Genomic DNA, 18,214 nt, shown 5'->3' with positions numbered 1-18,214 from the left:
TGAATTTTGCTCATTATAAATTTATTAACATTTGTAAAGTATTTAAATATTTTTTTAAAAAGACGTAATTTTTGAGGATCTTTGAGAAGATGTTCTGAATAACATTAAGGCAGATATATTATAAAACATATTTAACATGTGTGGCTAAGAAATAGCTATTAACTTTTTTTTTTTTTTGGTGAAAATGAAAATTGCCAGTGAAAATTTTGGCAGGGCAAGTAAAAATAAGGCCAGAAGAAAAAATCCCTAAACCCTGAATATTACAAAAACAACTTTGGATTTTCATAATGCATTAGTATGTTGAAGTTAACATTAACTATGAATAATAGATGTTATTCAAGTATTGTTTATTCTTAATCTGTGTTTGTAAATATGCGAATGTTTACTAATGGAACCTTGTTTTAAAGTGTTACAGCAATCTTTGGTAAAGCTAGTTAATAACTTGGAACTTAAGAGGTGAAAAAATATTGCTTTGAAATACAGACCTGATCTTGTTTTAATGAAAACTCTCTGCAGGTTATTGCTGAAGTTAATTAATTTTATACCATTAAATTGCAAAGGAATATGTGAAATAGTTTTTAATGTTATTTTTTTATATATTATTAAAATGTTTGGAATATAACATTTAAGCTAGCATTGAATCATATTTGAAGTAGATTTCACCAAAATCGAGGTATAGATGATATGCACTTTACCATGAATAGCCAGAGGTTACACCCCAAATTTACTGCATTTAAAAAAATTAAATCTCCTGTCACAAATCAATCCATTTGTCATATTATCACCTTTAAAACATACACCAAATATGAAACCTTGAGCGACGGACATTTCTAAAAAAATTTCAATATTTTTTTTTTCTTTAAATTAGTTTATATTTTTTTTAAATATAAAATTACACCCTCCCCTTGAGAAACTTGCTATTTAAGATTTATAGTACAATATCCAATTTCAAATGTAACCTTATATAAACTTAACGTGTTATTAAATATTTTGCATAGAAATAGAAACAAATTAACCAAACAGATATTGGGTAATTTTTTTTTGATTCAATCTTGTCACAAATCAATCAGTTTATCACATCATCGCCTCTAAAACATTTTTAACCTAATGCCATTACCTAAAGTTAATAAATGTAACCTGTAAAGTATTACCACTATATGTTGTTGTTGAATGTCAATAATGTTACAGTCCAAAAGCAATATTAAAATGCTCTTTAATAATATAATACAAGAATATATATATATAAAAAAAAAAGAAAATGTTTGGTTCTAATGCAAATAAAAACAATACGCAATACATTTTGTAATGTTGGCTGTCCATTGATGATGTTGCGTCCATTTCCTCACCTAAATAAAAGTCTGCTGGACATTCAGAGCACATCAGTCCACATTAATAAACATAGGGGATTATTCTGTAGGGCACTCGTCTGCAGTAAGTGTCCCAGGCCACTCCGTATTTGGCTCGGCATTGTTTCTCATCTCTGGCTTCTCGGTGGATGAGCAGAATAGTGAAATATATGACGTAGAAGTAAGGCAGAATGTGGGATATTCCTGTGAAGAAATTGAGGAAGAATTAATTGTTGTAAACACGCCACAACAGAACCTGCCCTTTTTATAAAATGATTGAATTAGTTTAACTCCATCTCCATCTGTCCAGCAGGTTACAGCATTTTATTTAATGCCATGTCAGCAACAATTGCTATTTTCATCGCAAAAATATTTAATTAATAAATATATAATTAAAGACACACAGATATATGAATACATAAATTGGGTAAGATTTTTTACGTTAATAAATGATTAAAAAAATCGTTCTTTTCCTTTGTTGAATACATCCTCGAGTGAGTTCATTTCATAAAAAAGCCTTCCGCAGTCAGGACAGTTCACTAGATTTTAGGTTAATTCAATTAATTATTAAAATATAGGACACCAAGAAAAGTTCAAACACATTGTAAAAGTAAAAATCATAATTAATGCTGTATTTGAAAAATAAATAAATAAATAATCAGTATGTGACTAGAACACTTTAATCATATGCAAGTTATAATTAAATATGGTTTACTCACCACAAGGCAGGGACCAGGCTAGGGCCATCAGAAGGTCACCCAGGTAGTTTGGATGTCTGACAAAACCCCACCATCCTGATACCAACAGCCGCTTTCCTGTTGCTGTTGCGATAGTTTCCAGGTCTGCAAGAACAAAATTCTTAAATGCCAACATTTCTATTTCAAATCTAGAAGAAATTTCAGTTCACACAATAGAGCAACAACAAAAAACTAAAATAGTTTTCCTAAAATTGCCTCTTAATTTTATCCAAAGTTCAAAAATAAAAATCACTGCAAAGTAAAGTAGTGATTACTGACGTGCTACACTTTTATGCTTGGGGTCTCTTCTGAACTGATTTTTCTGAGAGTTGGACCTCCTGAAAATGTAATAGCCAATTCCTGTGAAATATAGAAAGGAGAGTTAGAAAACATAAAGAATCAACATGGCTACAAAACAGGATGTTGGTTACCATTTAGAAGCACAATCCCCACGGCACCAAGAGTACTAAGTGACTGTGGGTGAACAACCAGAAACATGGCCTGAAGACTATACGTGAAGGGAACCCAGGCCAGATCACCAAACGCCAACATGAACCCAAATCCATCATGCACAATATCCATTGTAGTAAGAACGGCCTCCTGCAGACACAAGGAATGATTTAACACCATTTCCACTTGTTTAATTAAACATTTCATAGGTTTGCAGACGACACTAGATTCTCCTACTTCATTCCAGAGAGCATCTGTCACGTAGAGGAGCTGAAATCCATTGACAAGCAGCATGGCAAGAGATGGAGAGTCGCGCAGCTCTACTTCTTTCATTAGCATCCCTAGGTTTATGACCACCTGAAACACAACAGATACAATTTGGTTGATCGGATCAAATAATTACAAAATTACGTCAATTCCTATGGGTCTGTGTTAGAATCTAGTTCAATTCTAATCAGGTTTATTTATATAGCGCTTTTACAATGTAGATTATGTCAAAGCAGCTTAACATAGAAGTTGTTTGAAAGCAATACTTCATAAATTATGCAACAATTTTTGTATCCCATAGTTTATGAATTAGATCTACATAAAGAGAGAGTATGTGGTATTTAGAGGCTGTTTGAATGCATTTAACCACATGAGTGAAAACAATCCAATCAAATGTGTTTTTAACAACCTTTGAAAGTGGTTAAAAGTGGACAAGCTAAAAACATTTTAGCCCATTTACAACAGTCGTTAGGTGTCTTTTACACTAGTGCAGTTTTGTTTTAAAATGCTGCTTTAGAATGAAAGCATATCTGTACCTAAATGTATGCGTTTGAAAACAGAAATGCACTGTAAACCAGAGACAGAGAGAGAGAGAGTTGGAACAGCAATGGCAGCTCATAGAGCCTCTCACTAGTTCCTCAAAGTTAGCACTTACAGCTGGGTTACTGTTGAAGATGGCTGGTTTTGCACGTTTGAAAGGTACGAATTTTCTTAAAATAAATTAGTGTATGTTTTAACGTTATCAAACATTATTTGATTTAACCACACAGCCATCCCTGGAACTATTTGAGTCTACATGAATCATGTGATGATTGAACACTTTAGACTTTCATTGTCGCAACTCTCCCTGTAAATGACACCTTATTGTCATCCACTTCTGATTAGAATGACACAAAAAGCATCTTAAAAAGGAAGTTCACCCCCAAAATGAAAATGCATCCTCCACTTGTTTCAAACCTGCTTGAGCTTCTTTCTTCTTTTCAACACAAATAAGTATACTGAAAAATCTGGGGGAAAAACAGCCATCCACTTACAAATTATTTTGGTTCCTATTAGGGATGACAATGACTTTTTTTTTCAATATTCTTCAGAATATCTTGTTTTGTGTTTAAAAGAGAAAGGAAATACAAGTTTAGAACCACCTGTGTGTTTAAATTGTGAGATTTTTAATTTTTGGATGAACTATCCAATTAATACAACTTGCAAATAGGGTCTTCCAGAAGCAGTCAAAAATTAATTTTACTGGATGCTTTCATAGTGCTCAGACCCTCCACCTAAAAAATAAAAATAATTATATATCTGGACGTAAGAAATGTGTTAAAATGTTAGGTGTAAATGGAAATCTGTTTTTGCTCATTTACTTGTGAACCAATAAACAAAACATCTGAATACCAGAGGCCTGTACATGAATCTATATTAGCTGGCTAGCCAGTTTAGTTTGCACCAATAATGGGTTTTACCTAAAAAGGCAGCTCGACTTTAATCACTCTTTGTTCCCGTGGTTTTATGAAGCAGTTGCACTGAGCTACCATCATGGTACCTAAAACCCAGAGTTAATGCAAACTAAACTGAAATCTGTAAACGGTGTAAACATGGCCACAGTGTCAAATTATGAATGATCATGTGACACTCAATACTAGTGTAATGGCTGCTGAAAATTCAGCTTTGGAACCACAGGAATAATTTACATTAAAAAAAATAGTTTATACTTTTATTTAGAAAAAAAATTGTTAAAATGTTTTGATCAAATAAATGGAGCCTGGCTGAGCAGTGAGCACACGACAATTCTTTCTGAAAACAATAAAAATATATATTGTATGTGGATGTAAATATCTGGTGAGAGTCTTACCCAGCCTATTAATCCAGGTCTTAGTTCACAGAAATATTTCAAGTCAAAGTTTCCAATGCGAGGGTTGAGCTCTCGACCCATGAAGAAGTCATACAGAGGATTTCCTGCAAATGAGAGCGAAACTGAATTTACAAATGTTTTAAAGAGACATAAAGTAGAATTGTCAGTGTTGTTCTCATTTGTAGCTTTGGATTAAATTGTCTGCTAAATAAAAATGTTTCTGAAAAGATTTTGAATTAAGCTCAAGTGTACGCAAAATGGAATGTTACTCATGAATAATCATATTCATCTCTAAATACCAAGACATTATCTCACCTGTGTTTCCCCCAAGTGATAAAGCATGTTGATGTGCCCAGAAGGAGCGGATGTACAGATACATTGACAGCAGATAGGAAACTCCAATGGCACATATAGCCAGAGGCAAAATGAGCTCAAACAGGTGCCCGAGTGGCATTCCCAGCAAAATACATATGATCAACAGAACAGCAGTAATGCTCAGGGCATGGAAACCTGAAAAATAAAGATAAAAAAAAAGGAAACACGATCAAATCTGCACATACACACCAGGTTTCAAACATTTGAGGTCATGGTTTTATTTTTTGGTTTTTAATATTTCCTACAAAACAATTTGCAGTATTGAAAAGTATTAGGAAATGTTTCCTGAGCACCAAAAATGACTAAATTACAATAACGTGACACTGAACACTAAAGTAATGATGAAAATTTAGCTTGGCGAATAAATGGGAATATAAATGTATATAATAGAATAAATGTAACACTTCTTTCAAAAAAATGTTTAAAAAAAAGTGTAGATGAAATTTTGTTTCTCTTGTTTATTTAAACCATTTAAACCAAGCGGTCAAGCTTTACCTAATAAACATATATGTTTTTCTTCCTTTTATTTACATTTTAATGCACATAGTGAGGGCTTGAAACTTTAATATATGCTTTATATTATTAAACAACACAAGGCCTTCAATAAACTGAAGCACAATCCAGATATAGAAGTATACTGCAGATTAATGACAACTGGAGTTTGAACTTTACTTTGTGTACAACAGGTGGTAAAACCAAGGACAAGGGGTCAAAGACTGCTCTGTTTCATTTGGATCAAAAACACAAAGAAAATACAAGTTCACCATTTATTATAACACAATAACCATTATTAGCGTTTTTCAGAAATAAAAACGTAGTCATATATTACCATTAATGGGATATTTCAGTCTGGATCCATCTCTGAGAACCAAACCTTCAGAAACCTGTCAACAAATAAATCACAACACACACAATACTCTCTTCTTACAATACTCTCTTCTATAACAATGATCAAAAAATGAAAGAGAAAAAAAACAGATCAAAAATCTTACCTTCCCTATAGGCAGTAGGTAGAGAAAACTCTGCAGGGCAATCCAACCTGCAATAAGAACAGCAGCCCACGGATCCCATAAATGTGTAGCAGGTGGTAGAGGAGGAGGCCACTGCAGAACACTGGCAGCTGGAGACCGGCACACACTGAGCAGGTACAGAACTGTCAGAGGCAGGAACACTGGAATGCAAGTGGCACCTGGACAGGTGAGGAGGACAAGAATGAACACAAATTATAGACAAACATCTCATATAATCACACAGTAGCACACACACACACTAACATTAGCATATAACGTTATAGAATAAACAATGGCTCACCAAGAGCACCTCCAAATTCCCTTTCAGCTGAATGTGATGCTTTGTGCTTGTTTGGCTTCATTTTGCCTGTTTGGGACAAAGATGGAGTGAAACAGAGCATTTAGCAAAGCTGACAAAACATTTACAGGGTAACGTTACGTTACAAGAAAGTATTATTCAAATTTCTGTAGGTATTATTCAAATGTGTTTACTGAAGTAACGTTAGTTATTGTAATACGCGCTGGCAACATTCACACTTAGGTTAACCAAACAAATAACCATGTCGTAACGTTAACAATATTATATGCAAAAAAATAAACAGCGTTTTTCTCTTACCTCTGTTCTCATGAACTCACTGTTGTACTGTATTGTTATCGCTCATCATCACTGTAAATGACCGAGACGCCTGCGTAGATTCGCCCATAACGCGCTGTTTGCCTCACTGTATCTGACCAATCAGCACATACTGCTGCCATCAGAAGAGTGAGGAGAGACAGCATAGGAACCAATCAGAATTAGAGAGAAGCGACTGAGCCCGCCCCTAATGTCATATTGACCAATCGGGAGAGAGCATTCGCTGGCTTCATATGACTGTCAGCAAAGATGAGGCTGCGGGTTTGGTTTCTAGTCTGAAGAAGCTTTGGGATGCGAAGCTGTTTTGTACATTAAGTTTATTAAATACCATCCAGTTATGCAGTCCGAACAGCCTTCACAGTATACATTACAGAAATCAACCGTAAAAGAACATTCATATTGAGACGTTACCCATTAATATAGTGATCTGATGTAAGTTAATTTTTTAGTTTATTTTCTGAATCTCAAATCAATCCACACACTCAATTCTTAAAAATGTATGGTAAAGTTAGGATCTCAATCCAGATCTTCCCTGACATCAGTGACTTTATATAATTTTTATGTGATAATCTAAATTGATGCTTATATTTGCAGTTTTTCAGTAGTCGATGGATTAATATTGTCTGCCAGTTCAGGATTGAATGTTTAGGAGAAAAGGTGAGCGAATGTGCCCACTCTATCCCCTCTCACAGATGACTTCAATGACACTTTGCTCCATTGGCGAAGGGTCAAGGCAACGGTGGGCAGCACTACCCACAATCTCATCCAACAAGAAGTGCACCAAGTTCTCATCAGACACGAAGCGCCACAGGTACATCTGCAAGTAGTGGCAGTCCACCTGGATTTGCTGCAGTCCGTATCTGCCGAAAGTACGGAGACGTACACATTCGAGGAACGTCTTCAGACTTATCTTAATGATGCCAGTTAGCACAGAGACCTAGGATGAGAAATAAAACTGGTCATAAAAGGTTGTCAGTTTAAATTAGAATAACAATAGTTAGTGAACAGCATGTTGTTTTCAACCTTGTTGAACTCCACTGGACTAAAGATATCAATCCTCTCGGAAAATAGTTTGTGAATGTTACTTAGCAGGTTGGTGTCCATTGGAGCACTGGAGCAAAAAACAACAACAGCAATATTAACAATTAAATATTAATTCATCCCAAAAAGCACCTTGCTGTTCATTAAGCCTAAGCAAAGACAAAAATCCACCAACATTTTAGTCAAACTGAGGGTGAGTAAATGAACAGCAATTAGATTCAATGAGCTATTTAAAGTGAACGACAGAGTTTTAATTATGCTTGGAAAAATTTAGTTTTTTTGGAATATTTCTGAATAATTCAAAGTAATTGAATTAAATAATTACAAAGTTTTACACAGAAAGTTTGTCTTCAAATGAACATTATATAAGATTGTGATGTTAAGTCAGCAATATTTGTGAAGTGACAGTGCACCTGGGAGTGTAGCTTGGTGCGTAGCGGATCTGCTGTCTTGAGCTGCTGTACACAGAGAAGGTGCGTTTGCTGGAGTCACTGCTGTGGGCTTTCCTTACTCCCTCTTCATAAAGCAATCCCACCTATTGAACAGAAAAATAAAAAACATGGTGTATTATGGCTTATAAATGTGCATTCTCTGCACACATTTAATATTTGAATTAAGGAACAGATATTAAGTCCATCACCTGTACATCAATAGAAGTGGTATCTTCCACCACCCTCTTCATTACAGCCCGAACATTTCTAGGTTCAATAGTGTTCACCCAGTCTCTCGTTTCCACGCTCTTCCTCAGCATCTGACTGATGATTAATCCCTGAACCTGGATCAAAACCACACCAGGTCAACAAAAACATCATCAATTATGGTAAAAATGTTGTAATCCCAATAATTAATGGCCCATATGACTAAAACACAATATATGAGTGATTTTCATATATATATATATATATATATATATATATATATATATATATATATATATACAGTTGAAGCCAGAATTATTAGCCCCCCCCTGAATTATTAGCCCGTTTATTTTTTCCCCATTTTCTGTTTAACAGAGAGATTTTTTTTCTACACATTTCTAAACATAATAGTTTTAATAACTCATTTCTAATAACAGATTTATTTTATCTTAGCCATGATGACAGTAAATAATTTTTGACAAGATATTTTTCAAGACACTTCTGTACAGCTTAAAGTGACATTTAAAGGCTTCACTAGGTTAATTAGCTTAACTAGGCAGGTTAGGATAATTAGGCAAGTCATTGTATAACGATGGTTTGTTCTGTAGACTATCAAGAAAAAATATAGCTTAAAGGGGCTAATAACTTTGTCCCTTAAATGGTGTTTATAAAATTAAAAACTGCTTTTATTTTAACCGAAATAAAACAAATAAGACTTTCTCCAAAAGAAAAAGTATTATCAGACATGCTGTGAAATTTCTTTGCTCTGTTAAACGTCATTTGGAAAAAATAAAAAAAAAGAAGAAAAAAAAATATCGAAGGGGGCTAATAATTCTACACACGCATGTACGCACACGCACACACACACACACACACACACAGTTGAAGTCCAAACTATTTGCAATTATAAGACAAATACAGTAGAATAAAAAAATAAAATCTCAGCTTTTTTATGCAATTCTAAAGTATTCCGTTAAGAGTAATGCAATGGTTTTTTATGCCATGTCAGCAACCAAGGCTATTTTCATGCAAGAACATTTCAATAATAAATATGCAATTAAAATCAAAATAAGATTTTTAGTGCTGATACATGATAAAAATTCTACAATTTTTCCTGATGCCACTTCACTAAAAATGTACAAAACCCTTTAACTGCCCCAGCAAGAAAAAAGATGTTTGGATGGCATTTCTTAACTCTTAATGTTACTAGTTAACAAACTCAATGCATTTTTTCAACACATCCCATAATTTCTAAAATATCAGCCTCTACCAAATGGTTTATATGTCGGTTTATAGTAAAAGGTCCAAAATTAATATACAGTTGAAGTCAGATTTATTACAAATTTATTATTAAAAAAAAAAAAAACTTGGTGACAACTTTATTATTTTAAAGGCAAGGTTGACATTTGCATGGAATTTCTCAATCCAAACATCGAGTGTCTAAAAACTGAGATTTCAGGTTGTATTTCATACAATTTATAATTTTCAATGCATCCCACTCCTCTTGCCACTTATTTAAAATGTTTTTTAGTTTCTTTATACATAATCATTGAAGGCAGAAATCGAAACAGTTTGTTGATTACTTGCACAGCCCAAAATTATTGACTCATGACATCTGAATCTATTCTCTTATTTACCTTCACATAGTGGTTCAGTAATTTCTGAGCAGCTTCTCTGGCCTCTGCACAAAGTGCTGTAACTGGGGTGACTGGAGTGTGGTGCTGTTTAAAAAGAAAACAGCAGCATGATTATATGCATTTAGAGTTTGATTTATCCTGAATATAACAGATATGGGATACCTGTACAAGAAACTGTTCATCTGTGAGCGTGAGGATGTAGGAGATGGTGGAGGTCTCGTAGTCCAGACAGAGACGAGAGAGCAGCAGGAGGAGAGCAGGAGGTGTGGATCCTCCTCTGTCGCCTGCGCTCTCACAATACTGCCGAGAAGACTGGCAGATGAACTTAATAAAGCTCACCACCAGACCCTCACGAACACCCTGACTGCAAAACTCACCCTGAGAAAACATAGGAGACTGGTATTAGACAAAAAACATGGCTATGGTTGAACTTGTCTCATTATCCATCATTTTAAAATATAAAATTAGTTTTTTTATGCAATTGAAATGGAGAAACGCTTGCTGACATTTGTGGTTCTTGCTATACCAGAAATGGCCAATGGTCATGTAAAAAATAAATTAACAATATAGTAAATGAAGGCGAGGCAGTGGCGCGGTATTTAGTGCTGTCGCCACACAGCAAGAAGGTCGCTGGGTCGAACCTCGGCTCCGTTGGTGTTTCTGTGAGGAGTTTGCATGTTCTCCCTGCCTTCGCGTGGGTTTCCGCCGGGTGCTCCGGTTTCCCCCACCGTCCAAATACATGCTGTACAGGTGAATTGGGTAGGCTAAATTGGCCGTAGTGTATGAGTGTGTGAATGTGAGTGTGGATGTTTCCCAGAGATGGGTTGCGGCTGGAAGGGCATCCACTGCGTAAAAACTTGCTGGATAAATTGGCGGTTTATTCCGCTGTGGCGACCCCGGATTAATAAAGGGACTAAGCCGACAAGAAAATGAATGAATGAATGAATATAGTAAATGAAAGAAAAACAGAAATAAAGTCTACAAAACAGAAACGAATAAATATTCATTGCTAATTTTTAAACATAAGTCCGAAAATCTTCTTAATATATTAAAAGTAATTGTCTAAATATTACTAGCCAGCTGGGAAAGGCATAAATAAAAAAAGTGAATAAATAAAGTTTAATGCTCTCATACGAATAAACTCTAGATTATGTAAAACTAACTATGTCTGAGAATTCTCTTATAAGCAACAGATGAAGACGGCCCTAAGTATTATTACTCAAATGCAATATTAATTTAAATAAAAACAATCTGCATATGATTAAAAACTGTTAAGCTGTGTCCGAAATTGCCTACTACTCGAGTAGGGACTACATTTAAATTTGAATTTACCACACGACCATTAGAAAAGTATGTATTATATAGTATGAATGTGAGAAGTGTCAATGGAACTCGGATGTACTACATCCCCCATTTGTCATTATCACATGACCTACTCGCATCATTTGTGTCACTTCACTCCTATTCATGAATTCTCTCATGTAGCATCATGGGATAGCGTAGTGTCCATTGAATGCACACTTCAGAATCTTGGCAGAAGTAGTTGGTCATTTGGGTACTTCTCGCCTACTATTTTTTTTTAATACTATGAATTCGGACATATTACTCGGTTTTTCACATACTATATTGTAAGGAAGCATACGATTTTAGATGCAGCCTTATTTTTGAATAGATTATTATTATTGTTATAATAAATTAATGGCTATAATTTAAAAAATGAGTATTGTCTAGCACAGAGATGCCCAAACTAGGACTCACGGTAACTTTTGATTTGGTCCACAGTCACATCTGAAAGGGGGAATGACAGGTATTTTTATATAGATTTAACAGATTAACATTTTGTTGATTTTACTGTTAAAGCTAACTGAAATTAAATGTTGTAAATGAAATAGATTTTTTGCTTTTTATGTAAATACTGTCACTTGACAGATGCAAAAGAAATTGGCAACTTAACTAGTATATACAGCATTTACCTCCATAGAGTTAACATGAATCATTTTGTTTTATTGTTATAAATTCATTATAAAATGTAAATGAGCAATATCACACGAGTAGCAGTGTGCTATGGCTGTATACGAGTGTGATATTGCATTTATACAACAGTTCGACGGCACAATCTTGTACATAAAAAAAAAAAGTTAAACACAGAGTCGAAAACCCTTTTGTATTAAGAACTACTTCCATCCGCCATTCATTCACATCTTCAGCAGAAGCCGTTACTAATTCACAAACATCACTTTAGAGCTAGTATTTGAATGATTCTCTATAGGTTGAACGTGACATGAAATGCCATCCGTCTAAAGAGATTTCTCACCAGACTGCTGTTGTGTTTGCGATAAGGAGGGACAAGGCTGAATCCAGCTTCTTAATCGCAGCTTCTTATTGACTATCCAGTCCACCTTAAATACCACGAGGTTTCCGTTTAAATTTTTTTTATTCGCGCTCAAGAGAACACACTGAGCAAGAGCTTATTACGCGGTTCTGGCGCCCATCTTGTGGATAAACAACGTCGACCGTCTTTGGTAGTCGACTAAGTCTCAGAAATTGTAAATATTTTAAAATAGGCACTATTCTTACAAATAAACTGCATAGTTGCAATCTAAAGAAATACATTTTTGACTAAAAAAAGCCTCAAAAGTACATTTTGTTGTCTAACAACAGTAATATTTGTTAAACTGTAGCCTGCTTGTTGCGTGCTGTATGTGGGTGGAGTAATACACAGAGGAGAAGGGTGAAAAGGCCTTTGTGTGATGTTACTAGCAAAATATTGCATGGCTATCAGCCAATCAGATTGAAGAACCAGACAGAACTGTTGTTTAAAAAGATATAATGCATTAGGTAATACGATTAAAGCCATTTAATTATCATATATGTCATTTTATAGTCATTGCTAGTTATTTTTAAATATTAATAAATAAATGAATGATTTATGAAATTACCCATGACAACTTTAATGAAATACAGGTTTGCTATATTTATCCTCGACCCACAACCCTTAATCAAGTTTGCTTTGTGGCCCTTTATAAGAAAATGTTAAAACACAAAATATTAAATATTTTAAGTTTCATTTCTTTAAAATGCTACACTAGAAATACTATAGGGTTAAATGAACCTATATTAAAATGACAGTAGGCACGACCCAAATTGCATACTTATGGACTATTCCACGCCATTTTGTAGTATAACTAACGCAAGTAGTGCATTCACACAGAAAACACTACAAATAATAAGTGCATTTAATTACCCGGATGATGCACTTATTCAGCCAGTAACATTAAGTGTGGAATGATTGACACTTCACACACTCAACAGTCGCAGCTTTGTTCACGTAGCAGAATGGGCAGAACTATCAGGCGCTCAAGTTGGATAATGTTATTTATTTTTGATTGTGAAAGCAAAATTCTCTTATCAGCAAGATTCAACCACCTCCCGATGGTGAATGAGGTTATACTCATGACAGATATTATTTAGTAGTTTGTAATTTATTTCACTAATTTCGCAACCAACAAATGTTTTTGGGGAAACAGTTTGAATTTCCATTTAGTAAAAAAAATTAGTGTTCCATTTGGGACGATACTACATACATGTACTAAGCTGTTGAGTGTTTTAGTGCATAAGTACATAGAGTATAGTGTCCCATTTAGGACGCAGCTAGTGTGTATATTTGCTCTTTACCTTGAAATAAGGCTTGTTGGAAAAGGTTATATCCTTTGCTGTGAACAGATGCACTGATGCCAACACAGACTTTAATTGATTGAGAATGAAGTTCGATAAAGACGTCAGCAGTTCTGGCAGACTGGGCGGGGCATCCTTACTTGAAGCCCCTCCCACAAGAGCCCCACCTCCTGATGCACTGGCCCCTCCCACTGATAAGCGAGGAGCAGCCAAAGCCTGTCTCACATCTGTAAGGCTGTCATGGTAGAAGGTCTGTAAGGCAGACAGGTACTGTTTGATCCTCTCCCTCGCCGCCCGCACCACTATCTCAGTTCCTTGGCTTGGCACTGCCGACCCCGGGAGTAATTTGGATATGGCCTGTAATCTGCGATGGAAGCGATCCAGAGCTCTCACCAACAGAGAGTTATCTCCCACTCCCTTCTCCTCCTGTATCCTCCGCTCTACTAGGGAGAAGTATCTCGCAGCCAGAGTGTCCACAAACACGTGCAGCTTGCCATTCGCCATCTCCGGGATGTTTTTGGAAGCTAGTTCACTCTCTTGTGGACGGTTAATGAACAATTCTTGATAAGAGGCAATGACCAAACAAAGATTGCTGACAAACTCGTTACACCCTCTATCTATGAACTCCAATATGTCTGTTCCGGCGGCAGGGGAAAGGAAGGGATTGGACACAGAGGAACTAGGGGATACAGGATTTGATCCAGGGCTTGTTTTTTGAACAGAGCCAGCACCAGTGTCAGTAACTGCTGAGTCTTTAAGCTCCGCCTCCAACCCCTGGAGATCCGCCTCTAATCGAGACTGGGCGTGGCTTAAGAATTTGTCACAGAGTTCTTCCGCTGGCTCATCCAGCTGTAGAAGAAGCTCGACACATTCAGAGAGGTCTTTAGCACTCGAACCTCCATCCCTGCAAGCAAATACCAACTTTAAATTAAATTAAATGTTGAACTTCTAGTGATATTATTATATTATAAATCTACAGAACATTTAATAGTAGACATAATTTTCAGTATCAGTGATTATCATATCCATTTTTAAAATATTTTTAGATTTTGAAATTTATTTTTTATTTCATTTTAATACTTTATATGTGAAACGTATTTCATTCCAGTTATTTCAACGTTTCCAATTTTAGTTAAAGGTCCCATAAAATTAAAATAAAGTTTAGTATTAATATTGTTGGTTTTTAAGATATCTATTAGTTGGTGTGCTCCAAAACAGTAACGATATTTGTGTTTAGACAATATAAAACTGATATTAACATGTAAAGCTTGTAGTTTGTCACTTCTGCCTAAATGGATCAACAGTTTTAATCACGTCAACCCATAATACGGTTTCTCATCAAATCACAACCAATCAAATGCTCTCTAGTATTTGACAAGCCCCGCCCCCTCAAGTGATTTCTGATTTGCTTTTCAATTGATGCACTTGAGCTCAACCACTCTCAATGGCAGAGCGGTGATCAAACAAAACACTATTGGCTGTTTTTAAAAAAGGGGAGGAGCTACACTATGTCCCACCCTTTCCCATTTAAACTTTATTTAAGCATTATATCATTTAACAACAATGACTTCTAATTTATAATAAACTTCTAATAAATTTGTTTTAGTAATAACAACACTGCTTCATCCATTTCATCTTGTTCTTTATATAATATCTGGCAGAAGAGGCTTGTTTCAATAATTTAGTGAAGGTTTTCATTCACAGAGATCTGAGAAAGACAAAAAAAACTGTATTTATGCTTGGCCAGAAGATGGCAATATCAATTTGTAAAGAAACCAGGCACACCTGTGCACATATGGTCCTATTATTTTGGTTGCCAAATGAGTGTACATGTAATACGCATTCCATTTTATAAGTGCTTTGCACAATAATTATTGTTCCAAAGCAGCTTTACAAAAGGTGCACGTTGTAAGATTACAATCAAAACCATAAAATGTTAAGGTGTGCGTAAGGTGGAAAGTATAGCTGTGCCAAGCATATACATATTTAATCTGCAGTTATGCAATATAATGTACTCAAAGAAATGTATATCTATTCTATATCTTATTATCTTTGTATGTGTTAAAAGGTTCCTTAATTACTCTATAAAATCTATTTTTAATTAGGATGAAATTCTACTGCATATGCCAAATATACCACGACATGCTTCACAGCACAGACCTGAATTTCTGTCGCAGTTGTTGAGCGAGCTGCTCCATAATGACATGGCAGTCATCTTGGATGCCCCTAAAAGAGGGCATATGACTGTACTGCTGCAATACACAGCGTGCCCTCCGATGGGAGCTCACTGCCTGGGCATAGGCCTGCAGCTCCAGACACTTATTGAGCCTTGCTGGCAGCTCGAACAGGAACTGCAGTTTACGGAGAAGAGTATGAACACCTACACAAAAGGTGAAAGATTCAGGAGTTGATTTTTGAGACTTGAAGTTGAGACAGAAATGAAATAATGTTCAGTAATAACGATTGTTCTACTACCAATTGAAAGCTGTAAAATGAATCAGAAATGGATAATTTATTATTTATACCTGATAATTTAGTGATCTGTGCATGCTGATCCTGCAGCGTCCCGCTAATGCGAGCACTAAACTCCGTGATAGCTGCCATGTTTGCAGACAGGCAGTCCATTTCATCCTCCATCTTCTTAAAGTCATTCTTCATTTTTCTGATTGTGTCTGAGGAATAATCAATACATTTTAACATGAACTGGAAAAGGCTATGAAACTCGTATGATGCATCAATGTCCAAACAAAAATGAATGACACCATTAAATGAACTATAAGGCAGCCATTCTGATAGTAACTGCATCTCAGAGAATTATTTCTTTGAAGGCCACATATAAATGCCCATATAAGTGCACCATCAAAGGCTGTCTAAATTCAAATGCTTCTTTAAATGTAGCCATCAAATGCTTATATTGTTTCCCAGAGTAAAGATGATATAACTGATAGATCCTTCATGGCCCAGAATATCCTATATGTTCTGGATAACGCTTTTTAATTTAAGTTTTGCATTTAGGTGTGCTATGATTTTTAAGTTAAAAACACAAACTGTGGTTTTATATGAGCAATTCCATGCAAATGTTAACCTTGTCATGAAAAAAAAAGGTTTTCACCAAAACATGGAAGTTGTTTTTACGTTTTTTTGTGTAGGCTTGTATTTTACAGTACTGCAAAAATACTCAAAAATGTCCCTGTCAATGTTTTCAAACTATTATATTTGATTTACCAAAGTCACACAAGTGAAAATTTCACATCAGTCACATCCATAACAAAGAGATGTCACATCCATAACGACACCTCTTCCTCAGAAATGCAAAAATGACAAGTAAAATAAAGTCAATTATTTTTGTTCTATAGAGAGCCATCTGTGAGCCTTTTGATTAGCATTATTTCTTCTGGGTTGTGCAGTTTAATTAACAGAATTTCTACAAAGTATGTTGTATACTGCAAACTCACAGTCTTTATGGTCACATTCATCACGCATGTTTATTTTCCTTATTTAAAATACAAAACTTGTTTACAGATTGATATTTTTCTAGTCCCTTAACTCTGTGGTTAGTTGTTCTAGAAAATATAAACAGATGTTTCAAAATAATGTTAACATATACTTTCTATGTGAATGTATGTTTTTACTGCAAATGTCACATTCATAACGCAGGAATTGCTCATATATAATTACATTCTTATAGCAGTTCTGATTTCTACAGGCACAACTATGACTTAGTAAAATCTGAAATTCCTTAATGTCTGTTTTTTTTTTTTTTTTTTTTTTTGTATTTTAAAGGTCATTTGTTAACCTGTGGCTGAGATGAACTTGTTGTAGTTTTCATAAACCAGGGTTTGCATGTCACTGTCCAGAGATCTGATCTGCTTGACCATGCAGCTCTCGTGGTCCATCAGCTCAGTCAGAGAACACTCCTTCCTCAACTGAAACACAAAAAGCACATTTTTTAAGTCAAACAACGGGACATTTAGCCTATATTAGCCTATATATTACTGGAAGAATATTGCATATGTGGCACATAATGACAGCACTCTCAATTTGGTGACCCTAAAAACTAAATATTAAAGCCAGGACATTCGTCACTATTAGCTACTCTACCTTATTTAAATAAATCTCTGGGTCGAAATGCGGTCCGTTGATATCGCAAGGATCCAGAGACTCGGCTTGTTCTGTGGCTTTTCCTTCCTCATTCAGGCCGTAGTAGAGCTTCAGCATACTGTGAACCCGCCGCCGCTGGGCCGGGTCCGAGTCCGGTGGTGTTGTGGCTGAGCTCATTTCAACTATTAACTATAGTCTGGTGTCAAAGCGAGAATTATTAAATGAATGAATGACAGATGTCAACAAAACATCTGTTGCAAGAGCTGTGGTTGCTACCTGCCAACTCAGTTTGTTGATGAGGCTAGGGCTTTGAGCCAAAATGGCGCTACTGTAGATAGTATTTCAAAGTAAAAGTCCGGGGGCGCGAACTAGGCTGCATCTTCACCAACTGTATGTATATATATATATATATATATATATATATATATATATATATATATATATATATATATAT

The 18,214-nt window shown here is 35.3% G+C and overlaps 2 protein-coding genes across 3 annotated transcripts; both read right to left on the bottom strand.

Moving 5' to 3' along the window:
- Positions 1–1,196: 1,196 nt before the first annotated feature.
- tm7sf2 (transmembrane 7 superfamily member 2) lies at positions 1,197–6,679 on the bottom strand. Its single transcript, NM_001008597.1, is given in 11 exon segments — positions 1,197–1,550; positions 2,066–2,188; positions 2,363–2,443; positions 2,515–2,683; positions 2,771–2,890; positions 4,650–4,753; positions 4,965–5,159; positions 5,854–5,908; positions 6,017–6,213; positions 6,336–6,401; positions 6,651–6,679. Coding segments are annotated over 10 exon segments (1,266 nt in total). The 5' UTR covers positions 6,397–6,401; positions 6,651–6,679; the 3' UTR covers positions 1,197–1,389.
- A 291-nt stretch (positions 6,680–6,970) lies between these two features.
- vps51 (VPS51 subunit of GARP complex) lies at positions 6,971–18,076 on the bottom strand. Of its 2 annotated transcripts, XM_073914052.1 has the most exons (12): positions 18,037–18,076; positions 17,761–17,956; positions 17,456–17,585; positions 16,185–16,331; positions 15,820–16,039; positions 13,660–14,563; positions 10,147–10,362; positions 9,985–10,068; positions 8,350–8,484; positions 8,123–8,244; positions 7,692–7,779; positions 6,971–7,605 (listed from the first exon to the last, which is right to left on the bottom strand). In XM_073914052.1, exons 2-12 carry the CDS (start codon positions 17,935–17,937, stop codon positions 7,345–7,347), a joined length of 2,484 nt encoding a protein of 827 aa, XP_073770153.1. In that variant the 5' UTR covers positions 17,938–17,956; positions 18,037–18,076; the 3' UTR covers positions 6,971–7,344.
- Between the last annotated feature and the right edge of the window lie 138 nt (positions 18,077–18,214).

The sequence above is a fragment of the Danio rerio genome, chromosome 10 (genome assembly GCF_049306965.1).
Source record: "Danio rerio strain Tuebingen ecotype United States chromosome 10, GRCz12tu, whole genome shotgun sequence".
Classification (NCBI taxonomy): domain Eukaryota; kingdom Metazoa; phylum Chordata; class Actinopteri; order Cypriniformes; family Danionidae; genus Danio; species Danio rerio.
The sequence above is the reverse complement of the archived record's forward strand: the minus strand, read 5'-3'. Positions and strand labels throughout refer to the sequence as shown.